Source organism: Callorhinus ursinus, unplaced genomic scaffold (assembly GCF_003265705.2).
Source record: "Callorhinus ursinus isolate GAN/ISIS: 27379988/994484 unplaced genomic scaffold, GSC_fseal_2.0 scaffold2, whole genome shotgun sequence".
NCBI classification, from domain to species: domain Eukaryota; kingdom Metazoa; phylum Chordata; class Mammalia; order Carnivora; family Otariidae; genus Callorhinus; species Callorhinus ursinus.
This window is the reverse complement of record NW_027397064.1, coordinates 75,626,700-75,642,671: the sequence shown is the minus strand read 5'-3', so window position 1 is coordinate 75,642,671 and position 15,972 is coordinate 75,626,700. Positions and strand designations below refer to the sequence as shown.

The following is a 15,972-nucleotide window of genomic DNA, read 5'->3' as shown; positions in this document are numbered from 1 at the left end:
ATTTGATAGGTTTAACATAATTATATACCCATGAAACCAGCACCATGATCAAGCTAATGAACATATCCATCATCTCCAAAAGTGTGTGTATGTGTGTGTGTATCTATATACACAGAAGAGACACCATTATACATTTTATACATACTAAAAAGGATAATCACACACGCACACACACACAGATTTTTTTTCACCATACAATGCTATTAAAATCCCATCAACTATATTCTCTCTACCTTTCATCCCCATGACTTATTCATTCCATAACTGGAAACCTGTACCTCCTACTCCCCTTCACCCATTTTGTCCATCCCCATATTTTAATTTTGTATATCAATCTTATATACTGAATCCTTGCTAAACTCACATATTAGTTCCAGTAACTATTTTATAAATTCCATAAGAATTTCTACATAGAAGATCATGTCATTTGTGAACAAAGACAGTTTGCTTCATACTTTCCAAACTGGATAGCTTTTTGTTTGTTTTCTCTCTTATTGCACTGGCTAGAACCTCCCGTACACTGTTGAATTAAACATTGTTCCTGATTTTAGGAGAAAACACTTACTCTCTTACCATTAAGTATGATATTGGTAGTAGGTTTTTTGTAGGTGCCTTTTATCAAGTTAAGGAAGTACCTTTCTATTTCTAATCAGCTGAGGGTTTTTTATCAGGAATGGATGTTGGATTTTATCAAGTGCTTATTCTCCATCTCTTGAGATATCATGTGTTTTTCTGTTTTAGTCTGTTAGTATGTTGAATTACACTGACTGATTTTCAAATACTAAAACAGTCTAGCATTCCTGGGATAAACCCCACTTGGTCATGATGCATTACTCAAATTTTGTTCAGAATGTTTACATCTACGTTCATGAGGAATGTTGGCTATAGTTTCCTTTCTTATAATGTCTTTGACTGGTTTTGGGATCAGGGGAATGTTGACCTTCAGAATGAGTTGGGAAATATTCACTCATTTTTAATTTTCTGGAATAGTTTAGGTAGAATTGGTAGTCTCTCTACCTTAAGTAATTGGGGAAGTTTCTTTTCTTTCTTTCTTTCATTTTCTTTTCTTTTTTTTAAAGGATTTTATTTATTTATTTGACAGAGAGAGCACAAGCAGGGGAGCTGGAGGCAGTAGGAGAAACAGACTCCCTGCTGATCAAGGAACCAGATGTGGGACTTGATCCCAGGACCCTGGGATCATGACCTGAGCCGAAGGCAGATGCTAAACCCCCTGAGCCACCCAGGCACCCCAACTGGGGAAGTTTCTAGTGAAGCTATCTGGGCCTCTAGTTTTCTTTGTGGAAAGATTTTAAATATAAATTCAATTTCTTTCATAGATATGACTGTGCTGGTTATTTATTTCATCTTGAATCAGTTTTGATACTTTGTGTCTTTCAAGGAATGAATATGTCCATTTCAGGTACAAGATTGAATTTATTGACATAAAGTTGTTCAAGACATTCTCTGATTATCCTTTTTAGTATGTGTAAAATGTATAATGATGTCTCTTCTGTCATTTGTGATATTGGTTATTTGTGTCTTTTCTTTTTTCCTGATGAATCTGACTAGAAGTTTGTCAATTTAATTGACCTCAAGAACTAGCTTTTAGTTTCATCAATTTTCCTGTTTTCATTTTACTGACTTATGCTCTTGTCTTTATTATTCCTTTCTTCCTCTTTGGTTTTCACTTGCTTCTTTTTTTCCAGTTTCTTAAGGTGGAAACTAAAGACTAATTTGAGCCCTTATTCTTTTCTAATAGAGGCACTTCCTGGTCTAAATTTCTAAGTACTGTTTTAGCGGCATCCACAAAATTTTAATATATAGTGTTTTCTCTTTCATTCAGTTCAGAATATGTTATAATTTTCCCTTTTATCTTTTAATTGATCCCTGGTTTTTCAGAAGTTTATCTTTTTTTCTAAATTTTTGATGATTTTTCAGATATTTTTGTGTTCTTGACTTCTAATTTAATTTCATTGTGGCAAGGAAATAAAATTTGTAATATTGGAATCTTTTAATATTTATTGACCATTTATTGAGAATTTCTATAGTCCAGAATTAGGTCCATCTGGTAAATGTGCCTTGTGCATTTGAAAAGTTATGTATTGTGTTGTTGAGTGAGGTAGTTTATAAATATATAAATATAAATTAGATCAAGTTGTTGATAGTATTTTTAAAGTTTTCTATACCCTTACCGATTTTCTGTCTACGTGTTTTAACAAATATTAAGAGAGGAGTGTTTAACTATAACTGTAATTGTGGATTTGTGTATTTCTCCTTGAAGTTCATTTTTTGAAGCAGTTATTGGGTGTCATGTTCTCTTGATGAGTTCAGTCATTTATTATTATAAAATGACCAGCCTTGAGTTTTTTTCCTCACCACTTACTAATCAGTATTCAACTGAATACTGAATGGGACCCTCTTCAGACATCTGAAGTTCTTACAGCTCTTTTTTCCCCAGTATTCTGTGCTGAGAACTCTGGCCTGTTTGGCTTCACTGGACTCTCACCTCTGCCTTCTCAAGTCAGGGACACCAGTAGGCCCAGTCGGGGTTCCTTCTCTGTGTACGGCAGTCCAGAAACTTTCTCCAGGCAGTAGGCTGGGGTGACAGTAGCGTTCAGTTAATTTATTCCTTATCTCTCATCTCCCTATCATTGTTCTTCACTGCCTCCCAAGAGGATAGGGTTGGGCCCAATCTTCTTTGTAAAACTCCTGAAACAAATCTGTTACGGAGGAATAAGATAGTTACAGACCAAGATCATCTCTGAAGCCTCCCCAAACACTCTGTCCTTCTTTTGACATCACATAACTCTTGAGGGCATTCTTTATATATTTTGTCCAGTATGTTATTGCTTTCAAATTCAGTCTGGTCCCTATTACTCTATCTTGATCAGAAGCGGAAGTCTCATTATGCTTCTACCTCTGAATCTCTGAATGATAATTTTAGAGAACTTTTTTTTTTTTTAATGCAGTGAAGGATACTGGTTTGGGAATCAAAATATCTAAGCTGTAACTTTATCACTTGTTGTATAAACTAGAGTAAAATCACTCTGTTGAGCTCTAAATTCCTTGTTGTTGTATTGACAGGATGAAATAAGATAAAGCAAGTAAAAGTATTTTGTGAAATATGAATGCAAATGTAAAGTATTATTCGAAGATATGAAATGTGTGGGGGAGGGGTTAGAAGATGTTTCTGTCTACCCATTTCTTACCCATGTCTTATCCCCTTTACCTTTTATCCGAATCTTGATTCTATCCAGGTGAGGAAATGTGTCCAGCCCCAGGTTTTATCTCACTCCCCCAGTTATTCCTGCAATGGGGGATGGCCGTGTCATTCAGTTCTAGAAAATGAAGAATAATGGACAGTAGTCTGCTAATGGTACTTCTGGACAAACTTTTGATTTTCTGAGAAGAGAAACAGATTTAACTGAAATTGCCTCTTCCCCATTATTTGCCCCCAAGACATACTTGATTCATGACACTCTAGTAGCTATTTTGTAAGTATGTGGAAAGACCAACCCATCACATAGATACTGGTCCTAGCCGTACGAAGTTGCTGAACCTACACTAGCATCCACCTTTCTCCAGATTTTTTGTTTAATGAGAAAATATATTATTGAAGCCATTATTACTTGGGTCTAGAAATTGAATAAACTATGTTTAAACTTTGTTTAAAATCAATAGCAGTAACTGGCTCACAGTAAGTGCTCAATAAATATTTAAAAAATAAATATGGTTAGATATATGAATCTTTCAGAACTCTTGTAGATGTAACTTGACATAAAACAATCCCTCTAAAATCTCAGATACTACAAGTTCAGTTTGATTCAGGGCTATATATGGCTTTGCTCATCATAGGGTGCTTATCTCATTTCTTATAATTATACACACAAAGAGAATCTTCCCTGGGGTTGCACAAGTGCTTTTTTAAGAAACTAAGTGAACTTAGCTATGGAGCACTTCCTTACCTTTAAAACTTGAGGAGATACCAATGAAACTCAGCTGACGTTGTAGGAGTATTTGTGTTGAATGATGGAAGAGCTTTTTGAAAGCAATTGCACTGTTATGGGGGAATTCCTATCAAGCCATCCTTGGCATAACTTGCAAATGCCTAGTACACAGAATATAAAGGTCTAAGATTTCAGTTTGCGTGGAAGGTGAATGGATTGTTCTAACAGACAGTTTATTTTTTGCCAATTTTTTGCAGCATCAGCTATAATAAGTCATATGTATGAGTAATTAGAAAATGAAATTCATATTTAAAAGTGATCACCTGATTTTGATTTTATGGGGAGGATATAAGAGTGTTACAATTAAAGTAATGTCTTCTTCCTCCCTCTTCATGGCCTACCCCAAACAAATATTTTCTTGAGATTTTTGATAGAAATTCTTTTAGAAGTCCTATAATATAATGGAGTGTTTTGTTTATTTTTATACTAAATACCCCCATAAATAATAACCAAATATCAAAGATTGCAAACCTTGAAATGGCTGAGTTCTTTTGGTTCATGGATTTGCAAACTATGTCCTTGGCTCTTCTCAAAGTGTGAGATTATGAAAGAGACTAGATGTGATAAAACTTAAGGGGAGAAAAAGGTCCTGGTTACTGGCAGAAATATGGCCAGAGGGAACCATAAATGTAATAAAAAAGGATTTCTCAACTGCAGAAAAGAATTCTAGCTTTTCCATCCAAATGGGCAACCCCCTGGGTGGGCTGATTTTGTGTCAATCAGACCCAAAGTATATGTCTAAAGATTGGGAGAAAACAAATACATGTGTGGGTCAGAAATGTCTCACTTGGTTTGAATTAACTGCTTTTCTTTCTCACTCATTTTCACTAGCTGGGGTGTGTGTGTGGGTATCTATATCTCTGTTTTTCTTTGATGGGTAATACACTGTTAACTTTGATACAGTGTAGTTTTGGAATACATATTGCATTTATTCAGACTTTTAATTTGAATTTATTTATACTCCCTCCCTTTTTAAAAAAAAGACCAGAAGTGCTTCATTTAATAGATGATACTGACACGATGTATCTGTGTGTGTATTTGCTCCATAGGCTTTTGGTAAAACTCACTTGTCAATTCAACAAGTAGTCATTGAACATCTACTATGCTCAAGACATCTTGGGGCTTATAGAGCTGAATGAAATGCGGCCCTTGATGTTTAGTCTTGTTGTGTTACCTTCTGCAGAAGCAGTTGCTTTTTAACAAGAGGGTAACAGCCCTGGTTGCATATCAGAATAACCTGGGGAGCTTGTTAAAAATACACCTGCCCCTGCTCCAACTCTTGGCTCAGGGAAATTCTGGTAATAGGCAGGGCCCAAGGTGTGTGGAGTTTTAACAACAAGCTCCCAAGTGAATCTGATACACAAACCAGGATTAAAAAAATGCTCCAAGCTAAGAAAGGATGACTTGTGAGTTCAGTCACAAGTCAACCAGGTGGATGCCCTTGAAATCTACAACATGAGCACCTGGCTAAAGTTGTTTATAAGGTTGTTTCTATTTCCACTGTTTTAAAATGGGTAGTAATAGTCTGGAAAGCATCCCAGAGATAAGGTTGGGCCCAATCTTCTTTGTAAAACACCTGAGACTGTTATGGAGGAATAAGATAGGTATAGCCAAAGATCATCTTCAAAGCCTTCCCAAACACCCTGTTCTTCTTTCTATCTCACATGAAATATGATTATTTGTGTAAATTTTCTCCTTCACTAGATTGTGAAATATTCCAGAGCAGGAGCAATCCTCTTTTTCTCCCACTAAGGAACCTGGTAACCCATACATAATAGCTATCGACAGGTGTTTGTTTTGAATTGACTCCTCATTCAACTCCTGGGTCTGACCATATATGCATATATCCATAGTGGATATTTATTAAAAAAATCCATGAAAGTGTATATTTGTTTATAAAACATTTCAATCACACAAAAGAATACATTACATAAGGAAGAAAGAACAATGAAACAAGCACCCATGGACCCATTTCCCAGTTCATGAAATAGGACGTTGCCAATGCCTTTCAGGTCACCTGTTAAACTAGAGCCTTTTGAACGGTAACCAGCTTCTGAAATTTAAATCAGAATGCTTGCATTCAGTCACCGATTGATTGGATCATTCGTTAGTCAAGTGTGCCTAATTAAATGTCAGAACCGACGTAGACGAGGCAGTGATTTCTACTGTTGGAGTGAGGGAGTTCTAAAGGGTCATAAACCATAGCCAGAAGCGTACAGATTGCCTCCGAAGCAAGCGGTCTTGACCCAGCTCTGTCCTCTAGAGCGGGCGTGGATTCGGCGTGCGGACACTTTGGACAGAAACTACGCGTCCCGGCAGTCCACGGGGCAAGTGGGCGGAGCCGGGGCGGGGGCGGGGGCCGGGCGAGGGGGGCATTGTGTCGGGAGCGCGGAGCTGCATTTGTCTGCTCGAGGTGCTCGCGGAACGAGCGTTGTGTTCGCCGGCGGTGGGGCTGTAAGTGTCAGCGGCGGCCGCGGCCCGGCGGAAGACCGAGTTCGGGAAACCACGCGCCCGCTGGCCACGATCGCTGGCAGGGGGCGGCGTGCCAGTGGAGCAACATGCAGATAGGCGCCTGGCGCCCTGACGACCCCTCCCAAGGAAAAGAGGCCGGGACGGCGCTGGGGCGGCGGAGAGCATGAGGGAGGCCGGGGGGCGGCTCGGCGAGGAGCGCTGCTAGGGAGCGGTGCGCGCTGCACACTCGCCGGGGCGCAGCGGAGGGCCGGGAGCCGGGCAGGTCGTGCCAGCGGGCGGGAGCCGGCCGCCGGGAGCTGTTCTGATTTCCGACGCGAACGCGAGGGGCCCGGAGCGGCCCCCCGCCCCGGCGTGCAGCCAACATGGGCAACGCGGGGAGCATGGATTCGCAGCAGACCGATTTCAGGGCGCACAATGTGCCTTTGAAGCTGCCGATGCCCGAGCCAGGTGAACTGGAGGAGCGATTTGCCATCGTGCTGGTGAGTGCGCAGCGGGGGCCCCGGGGCTCCGGGCGGGGAGACGCAGCTGACCCCCGCCCCCTCCTCTCCGCACCGGGAGCGAGCCTCCTGTCCCAAGGGGGAGGCGCCCACCTTCCCCTTTGTGGCCTCGGCAGCCTCAGTCTTCTCCGTTGCCCTTTAGCCCCCGCGCTCAGCCCTCTTGGGGTCCCGGGATGGGGCCGGGGGCTCGGGGTGGGCTGCCTGGCCAGCCCAGAGCCCATTGTCTGGCGGGAGAAGCACCTCGCAGCGCGTGTGCCCGGGAGGTGCAGCGTGGGCGTGAAGGGAAGGTGGCGCGGGCCCGGGAGAAGGGGGCGGCGAGCGGCTAAGGCTTTTTGTTTAGAAAAACAAAAACCAGAAACCCCGCAAATCCCGAGTCCCTGCGGACCATCCGGCGCGCGGGGTCCCGGGCAGATGGGTGCATGTGGCCGGCAGCGGGCGGGGAGCGAAGGCGAACTTGGAGGCGGACGTAGCGGCTTGGCGGAGGGGAGCTCGCCCGAAAGGGGAAGATAAGGAAAGCCGCGGCAGTGCGGCGCCCGGGTCCCTAAGCTGGGAGGGGGGCATCTGAAATCCAGGAGGGAGAGCAGCTTTGCCTCAGCTCGTTCCTTTCGGTCTTAAATCTTAAACCACAAGAATGTGCTGTTTTGCGGGGACGTGTTTCGAGCTGTTCTGACATCGGGGGCGACCCTTTCCCTCCTCCAGCACACACAGCCAAGTCCCCGGCTCCCTCCCGAAATGTGCGTTTAGCTTTTTAGCTTCTCAAATCCAAGACACTCAAGACTCCCTTTTTCTCCCTTTTCCTGCTGGGACTAAGTTTCTGAGCCCCTCCCAACCAGAGCTTGACAGTGCTGTGAGCTCAAGAGGGTGTGGCGGCCTCCCCCTCGACCCAGCCAGAGTCTGTCTGTACAGCAGCTGGTCCCCAGACTTCCGATTTTTAGTGACCCAGCCTCCTTCAAGGGATGTTGGGAGGGAAACTGGCAAATCCGATGCGTTCCTGTTTCTTACACTTGTCCATCTACCTTGTCCTAGCTAGTTACCTCTGAACTCTACGCGGTTAGGCAGCAAGAGAAACTTGTGCTCAAGGCAGCCAGTTTTGTGTCTGCTGCGGGTTTTTGTTGTGTTACCTCCCAACTTTGGGAACGGACCTGAGTCTGAAGACTGGGACATTTAAATTGTCCTTCTCAGGCCTTTAAAAAGGGCTGGTTTGAGAGGGGGCGTAGTGTTCTGGATGGCAGGTTAGCTTTGTGCTCTTCGGGAGAACAGAGGCTACAAGCTTTTTTCACCGCCGGCCTCCCCCCCCCCCCCCTCCACCCCCCCCCCGTCTGGTGTGGCGGTGGGGAGATAGAGGAGGCTGCCTGTCTTGCTTTGCATCGTCTGTGATCTCCCACAGCTGCTCCCACTGTTGTGCAAAATGGGACACACTGAAATGAAACGCATCGGCTTAATTCTTTCTCAAGGCAGCCTGGGTGCATACTTGACCTGTCTTTCCAGAGACAAACGTTGTTATTCAAAATCCTCTTCCAGACACATGGTTCTTACCTCCTAGCTCTGGGTTTTCTGTCTTTTCATCCTGTGGTGTTGTTTGTTTGTGTATGTGTGTACGTGTGTACTTGAAATGGAAGGGCCAGTGACACAGGAAAACCAGGTAACAATAATGCAATTAAGTTCTGCTAGATTGGGATAGTGTGTTTTGCATGAGCTTTTAGTTACTCTGCTGATTAATAACACATGATCTGAATTAATCTTTAGAAAAATGTTTCATCATTACCATGGTGGATTTGTGTTACTATTAAGTCTAGCAGTCACAAATTTAGTATGTAGACATTTATGATTCTACATCACAAGCTCCTTGGGGCAGTGGTTGGTTGTTGCGGTTACTTCTGTTCTACTGTGTGTCACACACAATTACTGGATGTGGTACTTTTCTTAATTGTTTATAATACTCTGAGCCTCTCGAACAAAAAACAAGAACAAAAAATATCAGGCTGACCTTTTTTGAGTAGAAACAAAGCTTTTGGGAAAGTCTCAGCTTGGGGTCCCTCTTGTTAGTGATACACTTGGACATTGATGTGGTGTTTACTGTAACTCTCCCTAGTCAGCTCCAGTTGCTCTTTGGAAACCTACAAGAGGAGTTAAAAGGAGTCCTCTTTATGGGCTGATAGAAGCCCAGAGTGAAGGTGCTTTCTCTTAAGGTCAGTTTTTTTTTTCTTTTTTCCCCCCCTGGATTTGTACACGTGATGCTCTCAACTTTGCTTTTCTTCATGAATTGGTTAAGAAATCAACTCAAACCATTTAAATCCAGAGATCAAGCTAGAAGGACAAATGTTAGGTGGCAAGTTTTTAAGTATATATGTAGAGAAATTCTTTACCCAGGGGCAAAGGAAATCACGTTGGCATTATTGATGCTAGCTTTATTTTCATATATGATAAAGACCATGTATATGTTTTGGGAGGCAAACAAGATAGTAATACTGTACAGGAAAGTGTACAGGCACCTCATTGTAAGTATGGCTTACATCAATAATTAATAAGACATTTCAGGCATGGAAAACAATTCCATCCCCAAGCTCTAGAATATTTAAAACATTGGGGAAGAGTAAATAAAAATTAAAATGACAGAAGTCCATCTATTTCTGGAAAATCTCCAGACCAGATCTTCTCAATGACTGTCCACCTACCCCTTCATCAATCTAAATGAGTTAAATGGTATAAATCTAAAAAATTGGTGTGAATGGAAAGAGTAAAAGATTGAAGAATTAAGATGAATGGAAGGGTAAACTTTAAAAGTAGTGATTTTTTTTAATAGGAAAATTTTTTTTTTAATTACTGAAGTTCTGCGATGAACGACTAGTACAAATTGGTTCCACATCTTAGCTTAATCTTCCTGAGGAGAGCCTCCCTCTTAAACTTGTCTTCAGTATTGTTAAAAGAGTTATAAAACACATGTATGGGAAAACACTACTGACTCCTTGTATACATTTAACTATTTGTGTCCTTGTACCTACCTTTCAAGCTGTAAGGTGATACGCCTTTGCGCACGTGTGTGTGATGTTTTTGTTACACTGTTTGATGGAAGTATTTCATAAATTATAAATTCACTCATCTAGTTTTATTCCTTTAGGGTGTATACATGTCACATATTTTACAGGTAATATTGGCATGTGCATATTTTTTGGGGGGATCCTACACATTTATCATTATCCATGTGGCTCTTTGTGGTATTAAACATTGCCTAAACGTTGGGAATACACATATGAGTGCACACACACATTCCTGTGTCCTTTATTTTCAAAGATGATGCTATGAAGTTTATTTTGGGGTGGAGTGAACCACTGATGGTCGGTGCCCAAGAATACCTCTTTCTACATTAGACCGTCCATACCATTCACTAATTTTTGGCTTGAAATCATTATCTACAACTAAAATATTAAGTCCCTCAATGCCTTTGTCAAGGAGCTGTCCTAAGGATTCTTTCTTTGAATGTCAGAGGAAAGAATAATTTTAAACCCTCTATCTTAGCTGGTATATCTGTGATAACAGATATGCTGCCCTGCAATCAGATTCAGGACCTAGTAGAAAGTGATGGTTTAGGGCAGTATTATTGTATGTTTGGTATTGGGAACTGCTTTGGTGTGTGATTAATTTGAATCCATTCCTTTCCAGTTTCCACCGCCCCCCCCTCGCCCTGAGGTTGAATGTAGTTCTTCTGCTTTAGGAAGAAGTGGAAACATTTTGAGTACCTACTCTGAGTACACCCTATGCTTATGTATTCATTTAATTCTCACATTCTAGGAAATAAGATTACCTAAGTTGCCTAAAGTCATGCAGTTATTGAATAATTGATGTAGGATATTTAACCCAGATTTGGATCTCTCAACCCCCCACCCCACCCCCCTGGCCCTTCACCCTATATTCTATTATACTTCTGGGGCCCTTGACCTAGGAAGGAAAAAAAAATGCTAGCAGTAAAACCGTTTTAAAAAAAATCTCTAAGTCTAATAAATGCCAGTTTCAAACTATAAAATTGGCAAAAATGTCTTAGAAGTGACTGCTGTGAGGTGCGCTTGATGTTTCACATTCAAGGTCAAACATTTTGGCATCTTCACGATGCTGTTTCATTTTTCAGGCATGGAGTTAAAGAGTGATTTGGTCCAAGTGTGCTCTTCAGTTTTTACTATCAAGGTAGGCTTGAACTACCTTGGTTGGGAATTTAGGATTTCCAAATCATAGGAAAGAAACAATGTGTCAGTACAGTGCATATACCCCCAAATGTAATTACTTGTGAAAGGACAAGGAAAGTCAAGTTTTAGCATTTATTTCCCTCTGCAAGGTGTTCCCTTTTAACTACTTCCAAGGAGAACGCTTGCCATGAAGTCTGCTGAGCAGATGGACGGGTGAGAGTCTAGTTAGGTCATCTTCAGATGCTTGCTGATTTTTCTCACATCCTTTCTCCTGTTAGGGAAAGGAGGTAGAGAAGGGGAGGGGGGTGGAGTGTTGTAACTTTGAGCCATTACAATCTTACCCTAGGTACTAAACCTCTGAGCTGCTTTAGTTCACCAAACTTGGGAATATATGATTATTGGGGTGCATTTCACCCCCCCATAATGCCAATGTATTTGGATATCTAGTATAGAAGTTGATCAAAGGCTGTTATCTAAATGTAAGTGTTTGGCTACCGTGAGAGACTGGCAGAAACACAAATGGATGACCTTTGGGAAGAAAAGGTATGCATGCCCTTACATCCTTAGGTGATAAGAATTACTTTTGCTTGTGGCCTCTCACTTAGCAAATAGCATTGGCCTGGGAGGCAGGAGACCTAGTTTCTAAGAATCATACCTGCTGCACCAGGTTGAGCGAGTTAAACTCCTTCCTCTGGTCCTGGATTTTCTTCCTCTGTAAATTGGAATACAATTTGACACAACTGTTAAGATAGCAAAGGGATTTTTTTTTTTTTTTTTTAGATTCTAGCACTTGAAAATGTAAAACTTCCAGAACATACCATACTGTGATCCATTAGCTGATTTGCATTTTGAGGAGCTTTGTGCAGAAAAGTGTGTAGCTGTATTCTGTGTGGTCTAGAGAGTAGAATTTCCAGGGTCAATGATGGAAAGTCACATAAGCTTAAGGAAAAGTATTTTTAACATTTCGAGTTGTCAAAGAAGTGAAGAGTGAGCGCTTCATTAGAGTTGCTCACACAGAAGCTGTAGAAGGAATGCTGGTGATTGGAAGTTATTTGCAAACCCAAGACGTGGCTAGTGCATTGTTGGCCTGAATGGGGCCCTCCTTGAGGTGAGCCTGCCACCTGCAGGTTCTAGACCTAGATTCCTAGCAGCTGAGAGCAGAGAAGGAGTCCACTTGTAGTTTCCTCCTGGGCTCAAGAAGAAAATAAGTGTAGGTTCATGTTTTTCTGGAAATTTATTTGACTTTATAAAAACTGTTGATTGAGGGGCTTGGTCTTAAAGAAATGTGCTCTTCTCTCCCCCCCCCCCTTAGTGTTTGGGACAAAAGGGCAAGGTACAGTGGGCTTCCTTATGTTTAAGCAAGTAATAGGTGCCATGAAAGTGGCTGACAGAAGAAGCACTGATTCCAGATGGTCGTCTCTACTTTGCAAAAGGGTTCTGGTAGCTGGAAGCCTCTTAGGAACAAAGCAGTGAATCCTTAGACAAGAACAGACTGAATTGCTTAGGAGGGAGGGTGAGTTACAAGCTGGCTCTTCTACTCTAAAATGGGGCATGTTTCTTCCCTTCCCCCCATCCCAAGGACTGCGTCCCCAGGCTTTGGAGTCATGGTTTCTGTAGAGGGGCTTCATGCACCTTGTTAGCTCTCATCTGCTTGAATCCTGCAGGCTGCGACAACTCATCTCTCATCTTTAAGATCGTGTCTGCTCACACTGTGGGTGATCTTCTTCCCAGTTGCTCTGTCCTCTTTTCCAGAAGCCTCTCTTTCAGCATAACACTGAGGAGTATGCAGTTTCCATTGGATATTATTTGGAAGCAATGTCTAGGGACGAGGGTAAACCCGAGAGCTGTGATTCAGCTGAAGTCCACAGATGTGGGCCAGAATGGGAATCCCTGCTTGAGGTAGAATGGTATTTGTTGTCAACGGAAGTGTACTTTCTGCTCGTGGTCTTAAAAAAACAAACTGACAAAAAAACATGAAACAAAAATCCCCTGACCAGTGGCAGAGCTTACAGATAGTCACCTCATCACAAACTTTGTGTAATTTCTAAGACACACTAGAGGTGTTCCTTTGGTCACATTTTCGGTGTTCTTGGGCAGCTTGTAACTGACTCCCGTGACTTTGAATTCACACAGAACCTTAGTCCACTTTGTTCTTTGATGAAGAGTTGCTGTTTGTAAGCCCCTCTATCCATTGCCACAGAAGCTGACATTTTAAGGTCTTTAAACCCTGCTGTCTATCGCCACAGGTAATCTCTCTTGACTGATTTCTGTGTGGTAGATGGTACCTGTGCCTGGCTTATACTAAAAACTTGTTGACTTTGGGAAAGGTGTCGGGTTGTTGACATTTTTGGCTCTGTGCCTGGTGTTGGGCCCTATGGTGTGACTGGTACCTGAAGGGCCTGCCTGGAATTGAGGATTTGCTCATGAACCTGTCTTATTTTCCTTGTTTTTCTTTCTTTCTCTTCTTTCTTTCCCCATGGAAGCTTGACTGAACACTTCCTTTAAGGCAGGATTGTAAAAGGACTGACAAGCTGAAATAGTCCTCAAACCTGGCTATCAGCCTCACCTGGGAGCCTCAGAAAATATAGAGGCCTGGGTTGGTAAATATGGTTATAGTAAGAAAAGAATTGTTTAAAAGGTACCAAAAATTGTGGGGAAATTAGTCAAAGTGGAGAAGGGGTAAACAAACAAACTCTTAAAGATGTTTGATGCAACCAAATCACCAAGATGAGAAATATGGAAGGAATGGATCAAAGCCTGTTGAATGTTAGACTTCTTAACTAAGAAACGATCATCAAATAATCATGATGAAAAGCTGCAGAGAAAGTTTTCTACATACTGCTCAGGAGTGAAGAGTGACCCTGAGGTGTACTTCTGGAGTAGAAAAATCAATAAATCACTTGTATTTTTGCTTAGGCCTATATTCTCAAGCCTAATTGTTTGTTGGTTCAGTGCAGGCCTTTTGCTTTGATCTCTGGTTTTACCACTTACAAAGACTTGATGAGCTTGGCTTCCTGGAGTGAAATTCAAATACACTTGTGAAATGTAAACAACATTCATTTATTAAGAATCCTATAATCAGGGCAAATTGGCATGCTTATATAAGCAATTAGCTTTGAGAATAGAAAGATAAATAGGGTGGTAGGTCAAGAATGAGCTGATTGTTCTCAATGCAAGAGTCTAGTTATTCATTTAGCAGTTATAAGCACACGGACATTCCTCTTATTCATAATCTTTAGCATTTGTAGTTTGGGATTGGAGGACAGCGTATGTGGTTTTTTGAATTGAGAGAATAGGAGCAATTATTGTCTCATTTTCTTCTAGAAATATAAATAAATCTTTCAAGGAAATGTAGGTAGTTGAGTTTATGACCAGATAAAACTTTATAGTAATTGGGAACAGGGCAAGAGAAGGTTTGGATTTAGATAGGAATAGTAAGGAATATTAATGGAGTTTTGTTTTTATTTTGGTGGGGAAGGTAAAGAAGACGACTGCTTCACAGTGGGAGAAATATTGAAAATAAGCTCATCTACCTTTAGGGATTTTTTTTTTTTTTTTATGTCGAGGGAAGCAGTAGGAAAACTAACAGTTGATAGAACACCGTTAGTTTTGTTCCATGGCAACATTGCTCAGTGAGGTCCGTACTGCCCTGTGTCGTCTTTGGGAAAGCTGGGGAGCCCCCATGCAAAAGTGATGAATTGGGTGAATAGTTCTGTGGGTTAGTCTCACTTCTGGCTCCTTCAGTCCCCAGTACGGTCAACCTTGGTGGTTCTTCTGAGGAAACACTCTCTCAGTGACAGTGGGCTGTCTTGAGTAATTGGGATTTGTTCTCCCCAAGTCCTTCTGCCTGGTGAACCTGGGAGCCTAATTCAGTCCAAATGCCTTGGGACCAGGATGTTACACACTTGGAATTGGGAGTCCCCAGGCCTTAGCACAAAATCTTTATTCCCTTGCCGACTAATCGGGCCATCCGGATGCGAACCAGGAGGGACCGGTTCAGGCTGTGTGGCCTTCTGGGTTTGGAACCATTCAGCTTACCAGGGTGCAGCCTCTCCAGAGGCACTTCACATTAGGAGTTTTGAGTCTCATAACCGTTGGCTTTTTGGAAAGCATTTGTTCGGTTTAGAAATCTCCAGATCATCTATGATTTCACCAGGTCCCAATCCTTGTTTAATGGAGTCCTCCTTTAACACTAGACAGCAATATTTATGTTATTTCACCAGTAATTATGAGAAATGCCAGAGTTTCCTCTAAGTTTTCTGTGGATAATGGAGAAATTGAAAAACTTCTCTTGGTGATTCTTGAGGATGATATCTCCTAACCATCCTTAAGAAAATCTTTCTGTTGTAGAATAATGTACAAACAGAAATGGGTCCATAACATTAAGTGTACAGCTTGACGGATTTTCACAACCTGAACACACCGTTGGAATCCCTGGATCAGGAATCAGAATCTTTCCCTGTTTTTCCTTCATACATGGTTTGGCTTGGCTCTCTGCCACCCTGGCCGCAGTCACTCACCTGAACTTACTTTCCAAGTGGTCAGACTTAACGTGGAAGAGAGTAGACCACAGGATCGTGCCTTGTGGGTCTTGCTTTAAGTGACTCTAACCATGAGGTTTCCACTGTTTCCTTTGAGAGAATCCCTCAGTCAAGTAGGAAATATTGACACTGTGGCATCTTCCTGTTGCTTTTAGATTCTTCCTCATTGATAACCCTAATGGGATTTCGTGTGTGTGTGTGTGTGTGTGTGTGTGTGTGTGTGTGTGTGTGTGTAGTGTCTCTGTTTTTCATAATACTGAGAAGACATTTTGATTTG

At 41.9% G+C, this 15,972-nt stretch overlaps 1 protein-coding gene across 8 annotated transcripts in view; it reads left to right on the top strand.

Annotated features, from left to right (window-relative positions):
- The first annotated feature begins 6,394 nt into the window (after window positions 1–6,394).
- FMNL2 (formin like 2) overlaps window positions 6,395–15,972 on the top strand; it is a 303,487-nt gene continuing 293,909 nt past the window's right edge. For 7 of the 8 annotated variants that reach the window (XR_012375625.1, XM_025855902.2, XM_025855920.2 and 4 more), the window contains exon 1: window positions 6,396–6,958. Coding sequence is in view for 6 of the 8 variants with exons in the window: in XM_025855902.2 (XP_025711687.1) it covers window positions 6,842–6,958 (117 nt within the window). In the remaining 2 variants the exon portion in view is untranslated. Of the gene's footprint in view, window positions 6,959–15,972 lie in introns of all 8 variants that reach the window. The other variant, XR_012375624.1, reaches the window with a different exon arrangement.